Source organism: Nothobranchius furzeri, chromosome 3, assembly GCF_043380555.1.
Source record: "Nothobranchius furzeri strain GRZ-AD chromosome 3, NfurGRZ-RIMD1, whole genome shotgun sequence".
NCBI lineage: Eukaryota > Metazoa > Chordata > Actinopteri > Cyprinodontiformes > Nothobranchiidae > Nothobranchius > Nothobranchius furzeri.
In genome coordinates, this window is record NC_091743.1 from 59,966,089 (window position 1) to 59,983,796 (window position 17,708).

General features: G+C 39.4%; 2 protein-coding genes across 3 annotated transcripts in view; both read right to left on the bottom strand.

Annotated features, from left to right (window-relative positions):
- Positions 1–17,386, bottom strand: part of LOC107385374 (cadherin-22) — a 298,526-nt gene extending 281,140 nt beyond the window's left edge. For both annotated transcript variants that reach the window (XM_054751944.2, XM_015959211.3), the window contains exon 1: positions 17,111–17,386. The gene's annotated coding sequence lies outside the window, so the exon portion shown is untranslated. The remainder of the gene's footprint in view (positions 1–17,110) is intronic.
- LOC129153234 (uncharacterized) lies at positions 7,696–12,949 on the bottom strand. Its single transcript, XM_054732547.2, has 4 exons — positions 11,442–12,949; positions 10,242–11,315; positions 9,793–9,961; positions 7,696–8,945 (listed from the first exon to the last, which is right to left on the bottom strand). The coding sequence occupies exons 1-4, from the start codon at positions 11,644–11,646 to the stop codon at positions 8,816–8,818; spliced, it is 1,578 nt and encodes a 525-aa protein (XP_054588522.2). The 5' UTR covers positions 11,647–12,949; the 3' UTR covers positions 7,696–8,815.
- Positions 17,387–17,708: the final 322 nt, after the last annotated feature.

Below are 17,708 nucleotides of genomic sequence, written 5' to 3' on the forward strand. Positions count from 1 at the left end.
GAAAACGCGGATGACTCTCCCTACCTTGGCAGCCTTCATCCCTCTAAATCCGACTCTGATGCAGAAATACACCAGCGCAAAAGCTCTGCCAGTGGGGTTATGCCAGACTCAGAAGATGGGTCTTTGTGAACCGTGACATCCAGGTGAAGAACTGCATGTTTACAAAGCAGTTGTTCTTCCCACTCCAGAGCAGGAGGCACAAACAACCTGCAGATCAGCTATGAGTGCAGTTTGCATACACCTGGATCCCGTGATCAGAGATGAAGCCTCCAGGAAAAACGTGCTTTTTTAAGAATACGCCAGAGAAGCTGAAAATAAAATTCTTTTCCACAAATATTAATACAATTTCATGCAACAACAAAATTATGTAGCACTGAATTTAGCATGACTTGTCACAGCATTTTAAAGCATCACTAAAGTGTTTTAACACATTTAATAGCTGATTCATAGGGAAAATGTTTTTTACTTGTACTTTTTCAAAATATTAGGTCACTCTAAGTTTAAAGCCATACTTTGCAACTTTTTCATATTTTGAATCATTTTCTTGAGCCAGTATGTGCTAAAATGACCCTTAACAGGGTTAATGAAATGCCACTGAGCCCCCCACTGCCCTCTGTGGCGACAATACCGCATTTGCAACTTCAGGGTGCTGGTCCAGTCTGATGGACTTGAAAAAATTGAGCTGACGTACAGTTTTCGCACCACAGTCAACTTCCAGCATGTTTCCTGCATCTTTTAGATCATGATCACAGCTGATTTGTTTGATTTAGTAATGAACCGCTTCTGTAGACACTAATGAAGGCTGGGGAGACATTTCAGCAGTTAGATTAAGGTGTTAAAAAGACAAACGCACTGCAAGGATATAAGGGTTAGGGTTCTACTAAATGGACACTAGGAGGTGTTAAAGGCAAGCAAAACTGCCAAGTGTGCCTTTAACATGCAGGCTGTACATGAAAATAGTCTTGTACCTCTATTTTCTGCATTAGCTCCTGATAGAAAATGGATGGAAAAATGCTTTGTTCAAATCTATGTCACTCTGTCACTTAACATTCATGGACTCACCCATCTTGACTCATGACGAGAAAGGTTGTTTGTTAAGCGTCCAGGAAACAGCAGAGAACATGTTGACTAGTAGAAACTAACCATTAGCATTAGCAACTCCACAACATTGCAACGTTGTGGAGATGAATCATCAATGTTGAATAGTAAACAGAGTCAGTGAGGGATTTGTGTTGCTGGCAAGATGTCCAAATATCAGGAAACAAGACTCTAAATCCTGCCGTCTGAAGCTACTTTAAACTCCAGCTGACCTCTACGTCCTCCAACAGGAGCATGAGATTTTTTCCCCCAGAGATCGACTTACAAGACATTCATTCCTACTAGAAGCCAATGCAAATGTATTAAAAATATGAGTAAATTCTGTCTTTAACTCTCCCACTGTTCTAATGGGTGTCACCCCGTGAGGAAAGTTGACCATTGAGCAGGGTTGATGGTTTATCTCTTGGGTCCATGTGGCAGGGGTGAGGAGTGAGCACCACCTCACCCCTGCCACATGGACCTCAAGGGATAAACCACCACTCTTGCTCAATGGGCAACTTTTGTCGTGGGGTCACCTATAAAGACAGCGGGAGGAATAAGCTGTTGCTTTCAAACTGGTTTTAGTGGTTCTTGAATGAGAAGGTTGAGCTGCATCACACTGGGCAGCACTCTGTAGCCCTCTGCTGGCCAGAAACTGCATTAAACATTTTTTGTGGTTCAGGTCAGCAAAATTGAGCAACAGTCGGGGTGGAGCTTACTGTGCCGGAAGATCCCTGGTCCTCGAGGGCCGGTATCCTACATGTCTTTGCTCCAACACTTCTGATTCAGTGGTTGATTCACCTGTTCAGCAGCTCATCAAGCCCTGCAGAAGCCTGTTAATCACCTGCTGATTGAAATCAGGTATTTTGAAGCAGGGTTGAAACTAAAATATGCTGGATGGTGGTCCTCAATGGACCAAGGTTCCCCACCCTTGGTGTAAAGGCTAGCAGTTCGCTTTGTCAGTTCGCTCAGTGCCAATAATAAGCCTAAGAAGAAGAGGTTTTCATTTGGTATCATGACAAAGCATGGAAGTAAAAGGAAGCGAGTATGGTCTTTGGAAGTGAAGCAAAGAAAATGTGAACTAGACAAACAACCAGCGTCGGAATGACGTACACTTAAGAAGCTGTGGCAGGACTGTCCACGAAGACAGTTGTAATTCAGCTTTCAACCAGAACTGGGAGAAGCAAGAAGATTATTAACAGTTACTACGTGCAGGTAGTGTCAGTTGTACCATTGGACATTTGCACATTTTCAAAGCTCACAATGCGGTTTTGTTTAAAAAAATTCTTCATGAAATGTGTTTTTGTTATTTGATCTTTCATCATGCAACAGTACAAAACCAAAGTCATTTCCACAATCCACAGAAATTGCCCAGACAAGCCTAAAAGTCTCGTCTTATCTCCCTGCCTGAAGGAACAATTTCATTTTGAATGCATGCATTCTTGAAAGCATGTACTCCTTTTTGCCTTTTTGCCTGATATCTTTATTCAATTGTGCTCCATTGGCTTTAAATGGCTTTAGAGAATGGTCCCATATCACCAGATTTCACTGCATCACAAGGACAGATGGACTCAGCAGCTGTCTGTTTCTTGTTAGTGTTCTTCCTCTCCTCTTGTTGCTTATTTCTTTGTTGTTCTGCTCGGGTTGAGAATTACAATTAATATGAGACTTGTCAAGTTAAACAAAATCACTTTCTGAGTGAATATAATTTTCTAATAGAAACAAAACCTACGTGTTGGTTTCAAGTAAGTGACAGAAAATGACATTGTGTGGTGATTTTTTTCAATGCATTTTAAATTTTTCAATTTTGACAATGAAAACAACACTTCAGACCATCTTTTATTAATTTAAAACATTTCAGTGATGCTTCAAATGATACAGTGGGATGCAAACGTTTGGGCAGCTTTGTTAATCTTCATGATTTGCCTTTAAAAATAGTTGGTTGTTACGATAAAATAATCCACCCATTTTCAGCCGCTTATCCGGAGTCGGGCCATGGGGGCAGCAGGCTAAGCTGAGACGCCCAGACATCCGTCTCCCCAACTACTTGAGCCAGCTCCTCCGGGGGAATCCCAAGGTGTTCCCTGGCCAGCCGAGAGGCATACAGTAGTCCCTCCAGCGTGTCCTGGGTCTTCCCTTGGGTCTCCTCCCGGTTGGACGTGCCCAGAAAACCTCACCAGGGAGGCATCCAGGAGGCATCCTAACCAGATGTCCGAGCCACCTCAACCGGCTCCTCTCGACGTGGAGGAGCAGCGGGTCTATTCTGAGCCCCTCCTGGATGACCGAGTTTCTCACCCCATCTCTAAGAGAGAGCCCAGACAACCTGCGGACAAAACTCATTTTGGCCGCTTTTATCTGTGATCTCATTCTTCGGTCACTACCCAAAGCTCATGGCCACAGGTGAGGGTAGGAACGTAGATTGACCGGTAAATCGAGAGCTTTGCCTTCTGTCTCAGCTCTCTCTTCACCACGACAGATTGGTACAACGCCCGCATCACTGCAGAAGCAACACCAATCCGCCTATCAATCTCACGCTCCATTTTTCCCTCACTACGATAAAAATTTCAAGTAAATATATCAAACAGGAGACACACATAGTGATATTTTAGAAGTGAAATTAAGTTTATAGGATTTACAGAAGGTGTGCAATAATTGTTTAAACAGAATTAGGCAGATGCATAAATTTGAGCACCACAAAAAAAATACACTCAATATTTAGTAGATCCTCCTTTTGCAGAAACACCAGCCTCTAAATGCTTCCTATAGCTTTCAATGAAAGTCTGGATTCTGTTTGAAGGAATTTTGGACCATTTCTTCTTTACAAACGTCTCTAGTTCATTCAGGTTTGATGAAAATTACATTTAAATAATAATTAGGAAACAAGATTTTCTTAAATTTAATAAGAATGAATTAGAAGAAAAAAGTATAAAGTGAACTAATAATTTTCTTTTCTGATTGCTTAAAAAATTTGACATCTCTGTAGCAAATATTGTGTGTGTGTGCGTGTGTGTTTGTGTGTGTGTGTGTGTGTGTGTGTGTGTGTGTGTGCGTGCGTGCGTGCGTGCGCGTGCGTGCGTGCGTGCGTGCGTGCGTGCGTGCGTGTGTGTGTGTGTGTGTGTGTGTGTGTGTGTGTGTGTTTGTGTGTGTTTGTGTGTGTGTGTGTGTGTATTTCTAAAAACCTTGTCAAAGCCAGCCTTGTTATCCTGCTCCGGCATAGCCACAAGAAAACTGTCTCAATAAGAGATCTCATCTATAAAAAAAAAAAATACTTACTGAGTTTTCTTAGAAAAGACAAAGCGCTCAAATATTTTTGAATCAAAGCATTGCCTGTAACCCTCTTCTTCAGATCAGGTGCAAACAGGCCTGGAAAATCAGCCGTAGAGTCTGTCCACAACCCTCAGCTCTCAATCTCCTCCCACCTGGTGATTCCATCACACAGCTACAGCACTAATATGGTTGATGCAGTCTCTGCCCTCGGGGGGTAATAAAGTGACTAAGGGCTGACCGTCTCTGACCGCCGACAAGGCAGCAGGTGTGAGCTGTGAGGAGTGTGACTGTGAAAAGGTGTGTTTTTATGAGTGTGTGTGTTTGAGATAGGGATGGAGAGTGTATGATAAGCTGGAAAATGAACCAGTCACCTTACCACATATCCAGACCAATCAGTTGGCCTAATAGCGCCCTTCTGTGTTAGCCATAAAAATCCTCAGATTTACCCCCTGTACATGTCATCTTTACTGCCACATCACTGCAGTCGATCACCCTCGTTCTCCTTTCAGCAGGTTCTCATTTCTCCTCTCTTTCTCTGCTCCTATGTCCACCCAAGCCATCGCTCCTTTAACACCACATTTATGCACCACCTTGGTAAACAGTGATCAATGTCTCACAACGGTGGACTGTTTCATCTAAGCAATTTTTCATGGTGGCTGTGTGTGTGTGTGTGTGTGTGTGTGTGTGTGTGCGTGCGTGCGTGCGTGCGTGCGTGAATGTGTGTGTGTGTGTGTGTGTGTGTGTGTGTGTGTGTGTGTGTGTGTGTGTGTGTGTGTGTGTGTGTGTGTGTGTGTGTGTGTGTGAGTGAGTGAGTGAAGCAGAACAAAAACGAAAAGAGAAGAAAGGAGATGTAAGCATGAGGGGAAAGAAAACAGGAGAAAGTGAGTGATGCACCTTTTACTCGCACACAGTCTATTTTGTGCATGTAAGCTTTTATTTTGTGTATTTATGATTTGTGAGCGTTAGAAAATGTGCGAAAATGCCTGGACTTGGCACAGACTCGAGAAACCAACGGTAATGCATTCACTTTTGGTACATAAATCACAATCAGCCCAGTCTGCCATCTGAGTTACTGCTACATGGCCCTTGTAATGTACATGCTAGTTAGACCAGCAGCTGAATTAATGAGGAGGAGATACAGGGCAGATACACGCATGCAACGGACACACGTTTGATAAAAAAAAAGGTGAGATCTTTCTCTTAAAGTTTTAAAGTACCAACAAGATTAAATGTGCTAAATGTTGTGTGTGCACATGTGCAACTCTCTGGCAGCTGATGAAAATATCAAGGATCTTTGCCACAACAAAATGTCCTGTTGAGAATATTTTAGTAGACGTTATTTTGACACATACTAGCATTTTTGCAAAGTAAGTTCCTCCAGCAGGACAGTTAGTCCCCATATCATAAAACCTTCTCCTGAAACCCAGTGGGCAGGCCCCTTTTGTTTAAAGTCCCCAGAACTTCATCAATGGAGTCTCCTCCAACACGACAGCCCACACAACCTCGGACGACCTGCTTCTGAAGGACCACCCCAAAGATAAATGTCTCAATACATCAGAGCCAGGAGGAAGAAGTAAGAGGAAGCAGGTTTGAGCGTGGCTTATCTGTGTTTGTGGGCATGAAAGGCCACTTAAGAGAGAAATCTGAAGTCTCAAAGCTTTGGTTCACAAAGGATTTTGCTCAGATTAAGTCAGCAAAGAAACCATCAAAGTGACGTAAAGCACAAACACGTGTTGCACAGCCAAATTCTGACAAGTCATTTCAAAACGAGCCTAATTCTACAGAGATCAAATATTAACATATATATAAGAACAAAGATTGAAGAGATAACTGGATTTCACCTTAAGTTCTTTCTAATATCTACACCGATTGATTTTCATAGAGAGCAACCTCACAAATCAATTCTCCAAACACAAAGTCAATAAAGTTCATGATCCCCACCAAGACTTCTTGTCTGTTTGATGGATTCCTGTACAGATCAGTGTCTAATTGGAAAATTAAAGTCATTGATTGGTTGTTGGGGTAACAGGCGTTTCTCTCGCCCTCTCACAAGCACCAATTAGCTCGAGATAAGTGGTAAACTGAGGCATGCTAGAGATCTCATAAATGCTCCCGATCCAGACCCTCGACGTTTGTGCATTAGGCAATCATTTGGAAACTGAGATTTCCCAAAAGAGTAAACTTCTGACCTCATTCAAGGTCATCTAGTTACCTCCAAGCTTAACACCCTGTAATTTCAGAGTCACAAACTGCACTCTCCTATATAAAACACAAATTAGGAGACTGTGTCTCCTCCAGACACAAAGATGGTCTAGTTCTCCACAGACAGCAAATATTAACCTGGCATGGAAAGGATTTGCTCAACCATGTAGCGGTGAACTAGTGAGCATCTCTGGCGAACACAATTAGGATTTTCCTACAGAATTTACACGTCATTAATAACGTCAGGGAATATTTTACGAGCCTAACAAATGTCAAATGTTGTTTAAGAAAATCCAAATGTCAAGTCCACAAATAGTTTGTATGGATGAGTAACACGAGTCAACTCGAAAGGAACCTGAGGCAAGAGAACACAAGGAAAGGTTAAGAGGGGGAAGAAGCACATGTTTAAAAGCTGGTGAGATGAGTTTGTTAAACCAGATTTTCCATTTTTGTCCAGTAAAAAAAAAATACGTGTTCAACAAACTGTAGGACAGAAATTGCTGGTGGAGCTAATTTGATCTGTGGATGTCCATTAGTTCCACTTGTAAGCAAAAATAATTATAGTGTCTTGCTGGTGTTATGGAAAAAAGGCGGAAAAATGCACATTTGCAGCCGGTATTTTTTTTTATTATGAATTTATTTTTTGTTTTGTTTTTTGCAATAAATATAAAGCATTGCCATGAGGTATTGAAGCGAGTGAATCATTTTGTTTCCCTGATAACACTGCATGCTTTTAAGTCAGCGCCCACTGAACTGGCTTTAGAGCACAGTGGCAGCCGTCCAGCTTCCCCAAATGCATCCTGGCGCATCAAGTGCACTGTAAAAAAAATTCCGTTGTTTTTACAAAATAATTTTGGCAGCTGTGGTTGCCAGAAAAATTCTGTAAAAAATACTTTGAACATGTAAACAGTTTTACTGAACATACAGTAATTACAACAATGTTTACTTGTAAAATTTACATATTGTCTCATTATTTAATACACATTTTGAGTGTGATTTTATAAGGGATATTTTGTTAAAAAAAAACATTTTTTACTGTATTTTAAACAAAATATCCCTTATAAAAATCACACTCAAAATGTGTATAAATTAATGAGACTATATGTAGATTTTACAAGTAAACAATGTTGTAATTACTGTACGTTCAGTAAAACTGTTTACATGTTCAAAGTGTTTTTTACAGAATTTTTCTGGCAACCACAGCTGCCAAAATTATTTTGTAAAAACAACGGAATTTTTTTTACAGGTGAATTACACAATGTTTTTCTGATGAATTAACCTGATCGTGCTGTTATTTTATGCCTTTTTCCAGTTGGATTTACAATAATGTTTGTTTTGTTGTACATTAAATTAAATTCAATCTTACTGAAAAAGACCTTGCATAACAATAGAACTGTAAAAATGCCAGTGCAAAATTTTAAATACTTCCTGAAATTTTTATTTAAATTTGCTTACAATCTTTTTCTTTTTAGTAATATTTAGTTAGGCATATGTAATAATATTTCTAAACAAACTATGATAGCCAACAAACATTCACCACCTAAACGCAACTTTAAAGAACAATGAGGCTTTATATAGAGAATCACTTATGAAAAAAATAATAAACGTACACTTGAACACCTTTCAAACTTTTATTTTGAGCCTAATTTAACCAACTGTAAAAATATGTGGAAAAGTTTTAAGGTCCACTATTTTCTTACAAAGGAAAAAAATACTCTGCTGTCATGAAGAGCTTTAACATTCTAATAATTTCAGAATGCAACTTTCTAGAACAGTAAACATACTACCACTAAAAATCAGTATGGATTTGCTACAAAGCAAGTACAACAATGGAGAAACTGCGAACACTTGAATGCAGTGTAAATTTTTATGACGTTACTTCGCAACAGTCTCATAGTTTGAAAACTTTTTTTTTCTTTTTCGACTTTTGTCCAGTTGCAGACATCACACCACTTGTGATCTGAAAGTTCTTGAATCAAGGTGAGGACCTTGGGGTACACATTATTTTTCTTTTCTTTTTTTTTTTTACAAAGGACAAAAAAAATACTCTGCTGTCATAAAGCAAGAGTTTTAACATACCATTAATTTCAGAATGCAACTTTCTAGAACAACAAAGGTACTAGCACTTAAAATCAGAATGGATTTGCTTTAAAGCAAAAACAAAAATAGAGAAATGGTGAACACTTGTATGCAGTCTAAACTCTTATGTGGTTACTTCTTTACAACAGTCTCAGTCATGGTTGGAAAACTCACTGACTTTAGTCCAGTTTCAGACATCACGCCACTCATGATCTGAAAGTTCTTGAATCAAGGTGAGGACTCGGGGGTTCACATGCAGTCTGGATTTGCCGGTTTCTTCCACTTTGGTGCCCTTTTCCGGGTTGATAGAGAAGAAACACCTTAAGACAAGGAAGACAAACATAAAACTACATCAAAATTTGATTCACAAAGCACTGAACTTTAGATTTAAAGACCAAGTTCACAGACAAATAGTTTTGTACCTTTTTTTGTATTATGACTGGTCACTGCGTTTAACATTAGGGCCGAACATGAAAATGGTCTACCAGTATCTCCTGCATTAGCTGTTAATGAAAAATAGACCGGGAACACTAGGATTAGAAAATTCAGACAACTGCACATCATGTTGTAAAGTTAGTATTCATGGACTTGGCCATCTTGGCTCATGATGGAGAAGGCGCTCCATGGCCAGCCAAGAGACATAGCATAGGAGTTGGCAACAGGAATCGGGTGAAGAAAACAGCAGAATTTGGAGACTTACATCATAATAATTGTGCTAGCTCTGCATTGTTGATGCTTTATCTCCACAAAGAACACAAGCATTAAGGAGTTGTGTTGTGGAGTTGCTAATGCTAACTGTTAGCTTCTACTAGTCAAGATGTGCTCAGCTCACTTGTGGATGCTAAACCAACAACAGCCGCCCTTCTTGTGAGAAAAGAAAGGTTGAGTCCATGAATGTAAATTTTCAGTGTGATGAAGATCTGACTGGCTTTTCTAATCTGAGCATTTTCCTTTGTCTATTTTCTATCAGAAGCAAAAGCACAAGATCGAGGTAGAACACTATTTTCACTTTCAGCCTGCATGAAAAACTCTGTGACCAATCATATTTCAAAACTAACCATAAAAAATGTTTCTCCGTATACCTGCTCTTCAAACTATAAGCAAAACAAAGACATGGTACATTCTTCTGCAATACCCTTTTTTTGTAAATCACATTTAAAAACATACCTCTGTAGAAACTCCAGTGTGCACGCTAGACCTGATGGGTAATGAATGTTCAGGCAGTAGTAGCTCCCAAACATCATGCAAAATGCAGAGATGAAGCAGGAGACGTTGTTGTGCCCAACTTCTTGATCCACACTCAACATGAACCGTTTAGCATAATAGCAGGATCGCCCTAAAGAGAAAACAAGAGAAAATTAAGACTTCTGATACAACAATAATATTTATATAAAAAATAGAGAGAATAGTACAAAGAAAAACAATGGCATAGTAAGGTTAGACAAAATAATAATTAAAAAAAGAAAATATTAAGAAAATGACAGAACACAAATATCAAGTACAGAGGAAAAACATTAGAACATTTTGAAAGCACAAACAAAATATGCAAGACGGATTAAAGAAAACAAGACAAAAAAACAACCAGAAAAAAAAACAACAAAATATTCTGAACTTACCACACACAATGACGGTAGGTGTCATGGGGACATTTTCCATCTGTACTTCTTCAGCCAGACATGTGTCCTCAACATAGAAAAACATTGCTTCTTCCTTTTCATCAAAGTAGTGAAGAAGTAGGAGCACCATCTCTTTAACATCTTCGGAAGAGCCGTCCAGTTCTCCTCTTATCATCTTCAGCTTTGTTTGAGCCTGGAAAAACCGTTTGTTCTTGTTCACACAAACAGTGTTCATGTAGTTTAGCAGTCGTTTTCCCTTCAGATCCATGTTCCGCATGAATGTTTCCTTCAGTCCAAGCCCAGTTAGTCCTTTGTAGTGGACAGCCATGCCAACTTCTTCAAATAAAAGTGGCCACTCTTTCAAGATCTCTCGGATGCTTTTCCCCTGGTTAACATCTTTGCGCTGTGTGTAGAAAGTTGCCTTCATTAATTGCTTTATTTCCTCAGGATTTGCCTCCTTTTGGAGAACCATTGTCTTAAGCTTTTCCTTCTTCAGCTGCTGGCTTTCAGGGGTTTCTCCAAGTGGCAGGAATTTTACATCCCAGTTGATGCATCCATAAGTGTCTTGAACCGAAGCTCGCTGTTCTGGAGTAATTTCATCAGTGTCTGAGTTTTCAGAGCAGTGCTTTCGCTTTCTTATTTTGGGAACTGCAGATCGCTTCACGTTCTCTAGTCGATATTGCAGTTGTTTGACCAGAGAATGATAGCCAGGGCCAATGACATCACCCTCGATGACGTCTTGTAGAGATTTTGGATATTTTGCCACCATCTTTTTTGCTACTTCTGTTGAACTTCTTTTACCTATGGAAGAACTTTTTTTCATCATTTCTGATACCACAATCCTGACCATCTCCCTCCTCATTTTTGGACTTGGCCGTTTTCCTCTCTCCAATGACTGCATCAGTTCCTCTGAAAACTTTCTCCATGGTATCTCAAAGGTATCCACCCAGTCGATTTCAGATGTCTGGTTGCTGTTGGAGTTTGATGACACGCTCAGTGGGGAAGAAGAATGCAGAGATGCAGGAGTTTCTGGTGAAGTACAAACTGGAGACCTGCTGCTTTCACGATCCTGGTCTTAGGAGCACATATAAAACACAAACACATGCAAGCTATCAGAACTGACTATGAATATCATGTTTGCAAGTGATTGTGTAAATTTTTTTTTGGCAGCTAATGTTTCTAGTAAGACATTTAACTTACATCTGGATTTCCTAGCAGCAAGGGCTTTTCTGGCTTGTACTGGCCTCAACACTGATAGCAAGTCATCCTCGGCAATAAATTGGAAGTCGTTGTAAGTTTCCACTCCAATTGACTTTAAAGTTTCTTCGAGGATTTCTTTTGAAACCTCTGTGAGGTCAGGCAATACGTCATTGATAGCACCACGTAGAAATGTTTGTTCTGCCATTTCTGCAATAAAATAGACAAGATTTTAAGAGAGACGACGATAATTGTAATTAAACATATAGTGAACTATGTACAGATCAAAAAGCCTTCCACTTAATGTCAAATATATCATATCTGTCTCACACTTTTTAGTTATGTACATCCTTAAGTTTTTATCAATCTTTTCTTTCCCTGTTTTGCTTTGCAGTGGGATTTCCATCATAGTGCTCAAAGACTTTTCTATTTTGAAAACACACTGTGTTTCAGAGGAATAAATTGTTGTCCATTTACCTCATAAGATGTCAAAGGGTAAAAGTCAACCAAGTTATTTATGTTAAGACACAAAGTGCTTGAACTCTGTTTTGTTACTGAATAGAGGTGGTGTTCAGAATGATAGACACCTGTTTGTACATCCACAACAAAATATACTGCATTTTCATTTTGAATGAGGATTAAAACAAGTTGTCCAAACTCCATAGACTCATCATATTTTGATACTAGGAACTGCCCCTTTTTGTACAATGTTCCCTTATATTGGATTTCTGTGGAAACACTTGTATTGTTTTCTGAAAATCCAAGGTCTTTTACTGCCTGTTTTATTGCATCGCTGTACAGGTTGGAGTAAAAAACACAACTGTAGTTGACCTGCAGCAGCCGATTGCAGCTTGTGCCCGCTGAAATGTATGCCTGAAACATCTGATGTCTTTCTGACAGTGTTAGGCATATGTTTTTGAAGTTTTTTAAATGCCTTGCACATCTCTTAAAGTAGCCATGTTTACTCTCAAAACGCATTGTCCACAACCTAATTAAAGGGCCAAATTTCAAAATTAGTGCTGGATAGTGCCGTAAGAAATGTTGTTTTGGTTTAAGAGAAGTTTCAGGGAATAAAGATTTTCGAGCTTCCAAATATTCTTGGATTATTATGTCAAGATAGGCAACTTGTGGCAAAGACATTTTTTGTGCACAAACCAAATCAACAATGTCTTTGAGTTGGAGAGTTGTCTGCCAAACATCATCTTGTAGATTTTGTATCTTGTCACCAATGATCACAGGCAAAAGTCTCAACAGGTTCCAGTTTTGAACAGCCTGACCTGAAAGCCTGTTTGCCTCAGAGTTGACTGAGCATGGCTTTGTGAGAGCATCTGATCCTTTGTACTTGAACTGTTTGATTCGCCGGTTCAACAGAGTATAAGTAAACCATTTCTTTGTTTTTACAAAATATTTCAAGTACAGTGCTACATCATATGACAAGATGCCCTCAAATAAGTCATGGCCTAAGCAAGGTGGAAGGCCAGGTTCACAGACATGAAAAGACTTTAGTGAGTTAAACTCAGAGTTTACCTTGACTCCTTTGACGTCTTGAATGCTTCCAGTTTGTAGATGAAGGACAGCAGAGTTGTAAGCTTCAGGGGTGCGCTGTGGAGAACAAGCATTTGGATCATTTTCAAAGTCTTTACGTGTGATTTCACAGTACCTACAAAAGTACTTAGAGGTACTAAAGTTTTCAGTAAACCCGCCGATGCTGTGTGATCCCAAATTGTCACCAGCGATACAGAAGAGTGCTCCTTTGATAGTTTCTTCACCTGCAACAATGCCGTTTTCCTCTAAATCTTTTAAATCCATGAGAAGTTCTGAAAAAATCTTAGCAGTTCCAAACTGTTTTAAATCTTTCTCTGCACACAATGAAACAAGAAACATGTGATCAGTGCTTGACCGGACATGAACAGGTAAGTTAGCCACAGATAGATAAACAGCAACAACTTTGTGTTTCTTTTTAGCTGATCCAAGAGGATTTACAATTTCGAAGGCATCTTGGTACAGAATGAGTTTCAGGGACCCAGGATTTTCAATGAAGAACTGGTTGCACTGAAAGTTTTGTCCATCACTTATGTCATAGAAAACATCAGAGTTTGTTTCACTGGACTGTTGTAACACTGAATTCTTCCATAATTCTGATTCTAAAAGTATACTTAGTGTCTGTTTAATGGGTATGTAGTAGTAAAATCTCTGAGTCATGTTTTCATCATTCCCTAAATTAATTTGTTTTGGTTCTGTGTATTTGAACACTTTTTTGAATGTATGTGCTCTTGAATACGTTGTTCTTAGTGGTCCTCGATGACAAACAGAAAAAAGATCTGAATCTTTCACGCAGTCACATACTTTAGCAATAACATCATCTGCTAGACAAATGTCATCTTTTAAAAGTGAGTTCAGTTTACTCAAAGTGTAATCCATTCCCAGCTCATGTACATTTTGCATCTCTTCAACGATGGTCTGTATTGAGGATGCTGGTAGAAGCAGCTGTCCTTGAAGTTTTAGGTAGAAATGACACAAATTTCTGAGGAAAGCCTCACTGAAATTTGGAGACAATTCATTTGTCAGTGTGCCATTTGGGCTCTCGCCTGGCCCATCTTCTTCTGCCTCACTACAAATCTGAAATGTGCTTTCCTTGTACAAAGCATCAATATTGAGCGCAGTAAAGCCTCTATGTTTACGGGACATATGAGCTGTGAATGACGATTTAACAGTAAAATTCTTTTTACAGCCTTTTACTGGACACGCAACGGGCCGTCCCTCCAATTATATGCTCCTTTAAATGAGCAACAAGTTCTTTCACGGTTTGACTTTGGCGCCCACACAACGAAATGGCGCACTTCAAGTTTTCAACAACGGCTTTAGCTGATTCAGGATGTGAAAGCACGTTGTGAACTCGGTAAAAATGAGTTTTAAATGCTGCATATGTACAAAATGTCCGTTTGCATTCAGTGCCGAGGCATTTGAATAAACAACTAGGTTCGTTTCTGTGCACTCTGCAGTGCAACACATAGCCCCTCAGTGACTGTAAAGTTACTGCAAAATGTGCAGACAAGCATGTTTAAACAATGCTAGAAAACTTCAAAGTGCGACAGCTCCGTTAAAGCTAAGCTAACTAGCTTTGCTGCATGATGAAACAAAAAAGAAAAAAATCCCCTAAAAACAAACCACTGTGCTTTTTACATTTTAAGGAAATAAAAGTTAGCTTACAGACACTTGACGTTGACGTGGTCTTGTGGGTCCTCGGGAGAAATTTTTCGGGCGGAATTCAGCCTCAGAGTCAGAGCCGTTAATTCAAACTTCGTCCAAACGGAAGTCACGCGAGAACGAGGGCAGAACGGAGAGCTGGAAGAGTGAAGTGTCCTCTGCCATGAGCTACATACGTTACAAATCACTATAGCCTTGCACCTATATTGGCCACAGTGGGGGAAATTTTGAGATTGTAGCAAAGAACTCAGTATAATGTTCCAGTTGAGTTGGGTGTTATCTCCGTTTGTGACGGCATGATGTACGGAAGGCTGATGCTGCCAAAAATGAAAAATAGACCAAAAACAAACAAATGAGAAAATACTATTGGAAATAATTAAACAATGACATTATGTCATTGTTTAATTATATAAATAAATTTATGTCATTGACATAAATTTATTTATAGTTAAATGTTTTGTTAGAACTTTGTTTAATCTATTTGTTAGTTTATTTCTTTCTATTTTTAGTTTTAGTTCCTCATTTATTTATTTATTTCCTCATATATTCATTTATTTACTTTCAGTTTTGCAAAGACAATTGCTTCACTTTGATTTTCTGCTTTATAAAATGTATCTTATATCATCGACTAAGGATAAAGTGAAACGTGATTATTTGCTATAGCCTTTTTGATAAATGTTTTTTATTTAATGCACTTGGGACAAGGAAATAAGGCAACACTTGAATGCATGAAATCTTTATCTGTTCAAATTGTATATATTTTTACAACCACTAAACGCATTCTGTTGGAGCCCCTAAAATCCTGGGTCACACAATGACTAATAATCTGTGCCATCACTGGAGGGTTTCTGAAGAGATGAACTGAAGCCCAGTGGGCCAGTCCCACCACTGCCATGTTGGCCTTGTCATCTGTCTTGTCACTCCTGGAAAATGGGGAGCCTAAGTCAAACCCATCTACTTCTGGTTACGTGGCAGAAGCGTTAAGTGTCTGCCCCATGATCAGACAATTGCAGGCTCAACCCACTCAGTCCATCACTGTCATTGGGTAAGGTATTTTTTTGCACCTGTAAACATTATTTTCTGCTGTGTATTTGGCATTTTTAACATGGGGCTCAATAGGAACTTGATATCTGGAACCAGCCCCTAGCAGATGGGGGGGGGGGGGGGGGGGGGGGGGGGGGGGACTGCAATTTTTAAAAATGTATTTATTTTTATAAATTATTACTGAAAATGTAAAATTTCATGGTAACAGGAACACTTAAAATAGATGTTGGTAAGAAATATTGATGAAATAGAAAAAGTTTGTAAACATGATACAGAGAATCCGAAACATTTTAAATCTGGGCTTTGAAACTTGTTGGATTGTTTTGGTCTGATTTTCATGGAGAAACAAATGTGCTGCCTATAAAATTTGACATCCAGTCAATCAGCCAAACACTAAATTCATAATTTAATAGTCACAATACTGTACAGAGAAATGTTGTATCTTTAAAAACAATATTAATTGTGTATTTTTTACATCATAGAAATGTAAAAAAAATTTTTATGTTGTTTCTAAAGTTACAACTTTTCTCTGTACAAATTGCACAAATCTGTGTTTTTCACATGAAAATACAATAGTATTCACATTTTTTTATTTTAAAAATTACAGTAATTGTCTGTTCAACATTATACAACATCATGCTGTAAAATAAACACCATAACACTGTATTGTGCGCCACAACTTTTTTTTGTTGAGATTTTACAAACTTTTCCTGTTAATTCTACTGACTTTTTTTACAGTGTGGCTGCAGTCCTCGGAAAGCAGGAGCTGTGCGGTCATTTCACACCGCTGTGATTTCACTTCCAGTGTCCACAAAAAAACACTTATTGTTACTTTTAATGAATAAAAAAATAAACGTTCTCCATATGCTATCTGCACACTTTGCGCTCGTTATTACGGATCAGAGCGCATTTATGCCTCTGAAACATGTCATTGTTTTTTTTTTTAATTTATGCACACAGTAAATCTAACTGCTGTTAGTAAACCGCGTTTGTTTTTGCAATTAATGAACCATTTGCGGAAGAAATATGAGAAGTTTTTTCTGAATTATTATGACATCAAATCTTTATTTTTTTATTATTACTATTTTTGGCAAATGATCTTAATGTGCAGAATGAACTAAGCGTTAAATGCATTACAGCTGGCAACAAGTTACTGGAGTGGATATATTCCCAGCATAAATAATGATGTTACAGGCTAGATCACATGTCAAACACTCGATTTTTTCTGTCGATTTAAGCGCTCGTTCAAATCTAAGCTAATTAATTCCCACTAACATCGCAGCTTCTCGTTTAATTATTCCATCTCGAAGCAAAAATGTAACAAAAGATCCACCGAGAGCCTCGGTGAAAGTCCTGATGTACGTTACAGACAGCGTGCCAGCGCACAGAGAACTTTCCCATAATTAAAACAAAAGTCTTACCGTTTAAATCTCGCAGGGAAGGGGGTGCAAATGCCGTCGTCTTGACAGTTCACAGAGGGACGAAGTGGTCGGTGACGAACTCCTCCTGGAATCCACCCTAAACGACTTCCTGTGAGGTAAAAGCCAGAGGCACGGGCTTCATGTGCGCCCCGTCCGCCACAGCGCAGCTCATCTGGAGTCTCCGCTCCGAGGAGCGCAGAGCGAGGAGACACGGTGGGAGAAACCTGCTGCCGTCTGCACGACGCGATGTGGAAAGCCCCTGGTGGTGGTGGAGGGGAGCGAAGCGCATGGGGGTGGGGGTGAGGCACCATGGGGCATCACTGTGACCATAATCGGAAAATAAATGATGAAAAGAATACAATAACGCCACGTTTAGTTTTGATCCATCATCATGAGGCAACAGCCCACATCCCCTCCCCGCTGCTCACAGGTGATGTAAACTTCTTGTTTATCATAGAAATGAATTTGTGTCAGGTGTGAGCTGACCCTTGATGAGGCTGACAGGTAAGGTGTGGGTGCATCGTTTCATTACAAGCACAGAGTTGTTTGTCTTTGTTAGTCTGCTCTGAGAGCGACTCCAAGGAGACAAACTGCATCA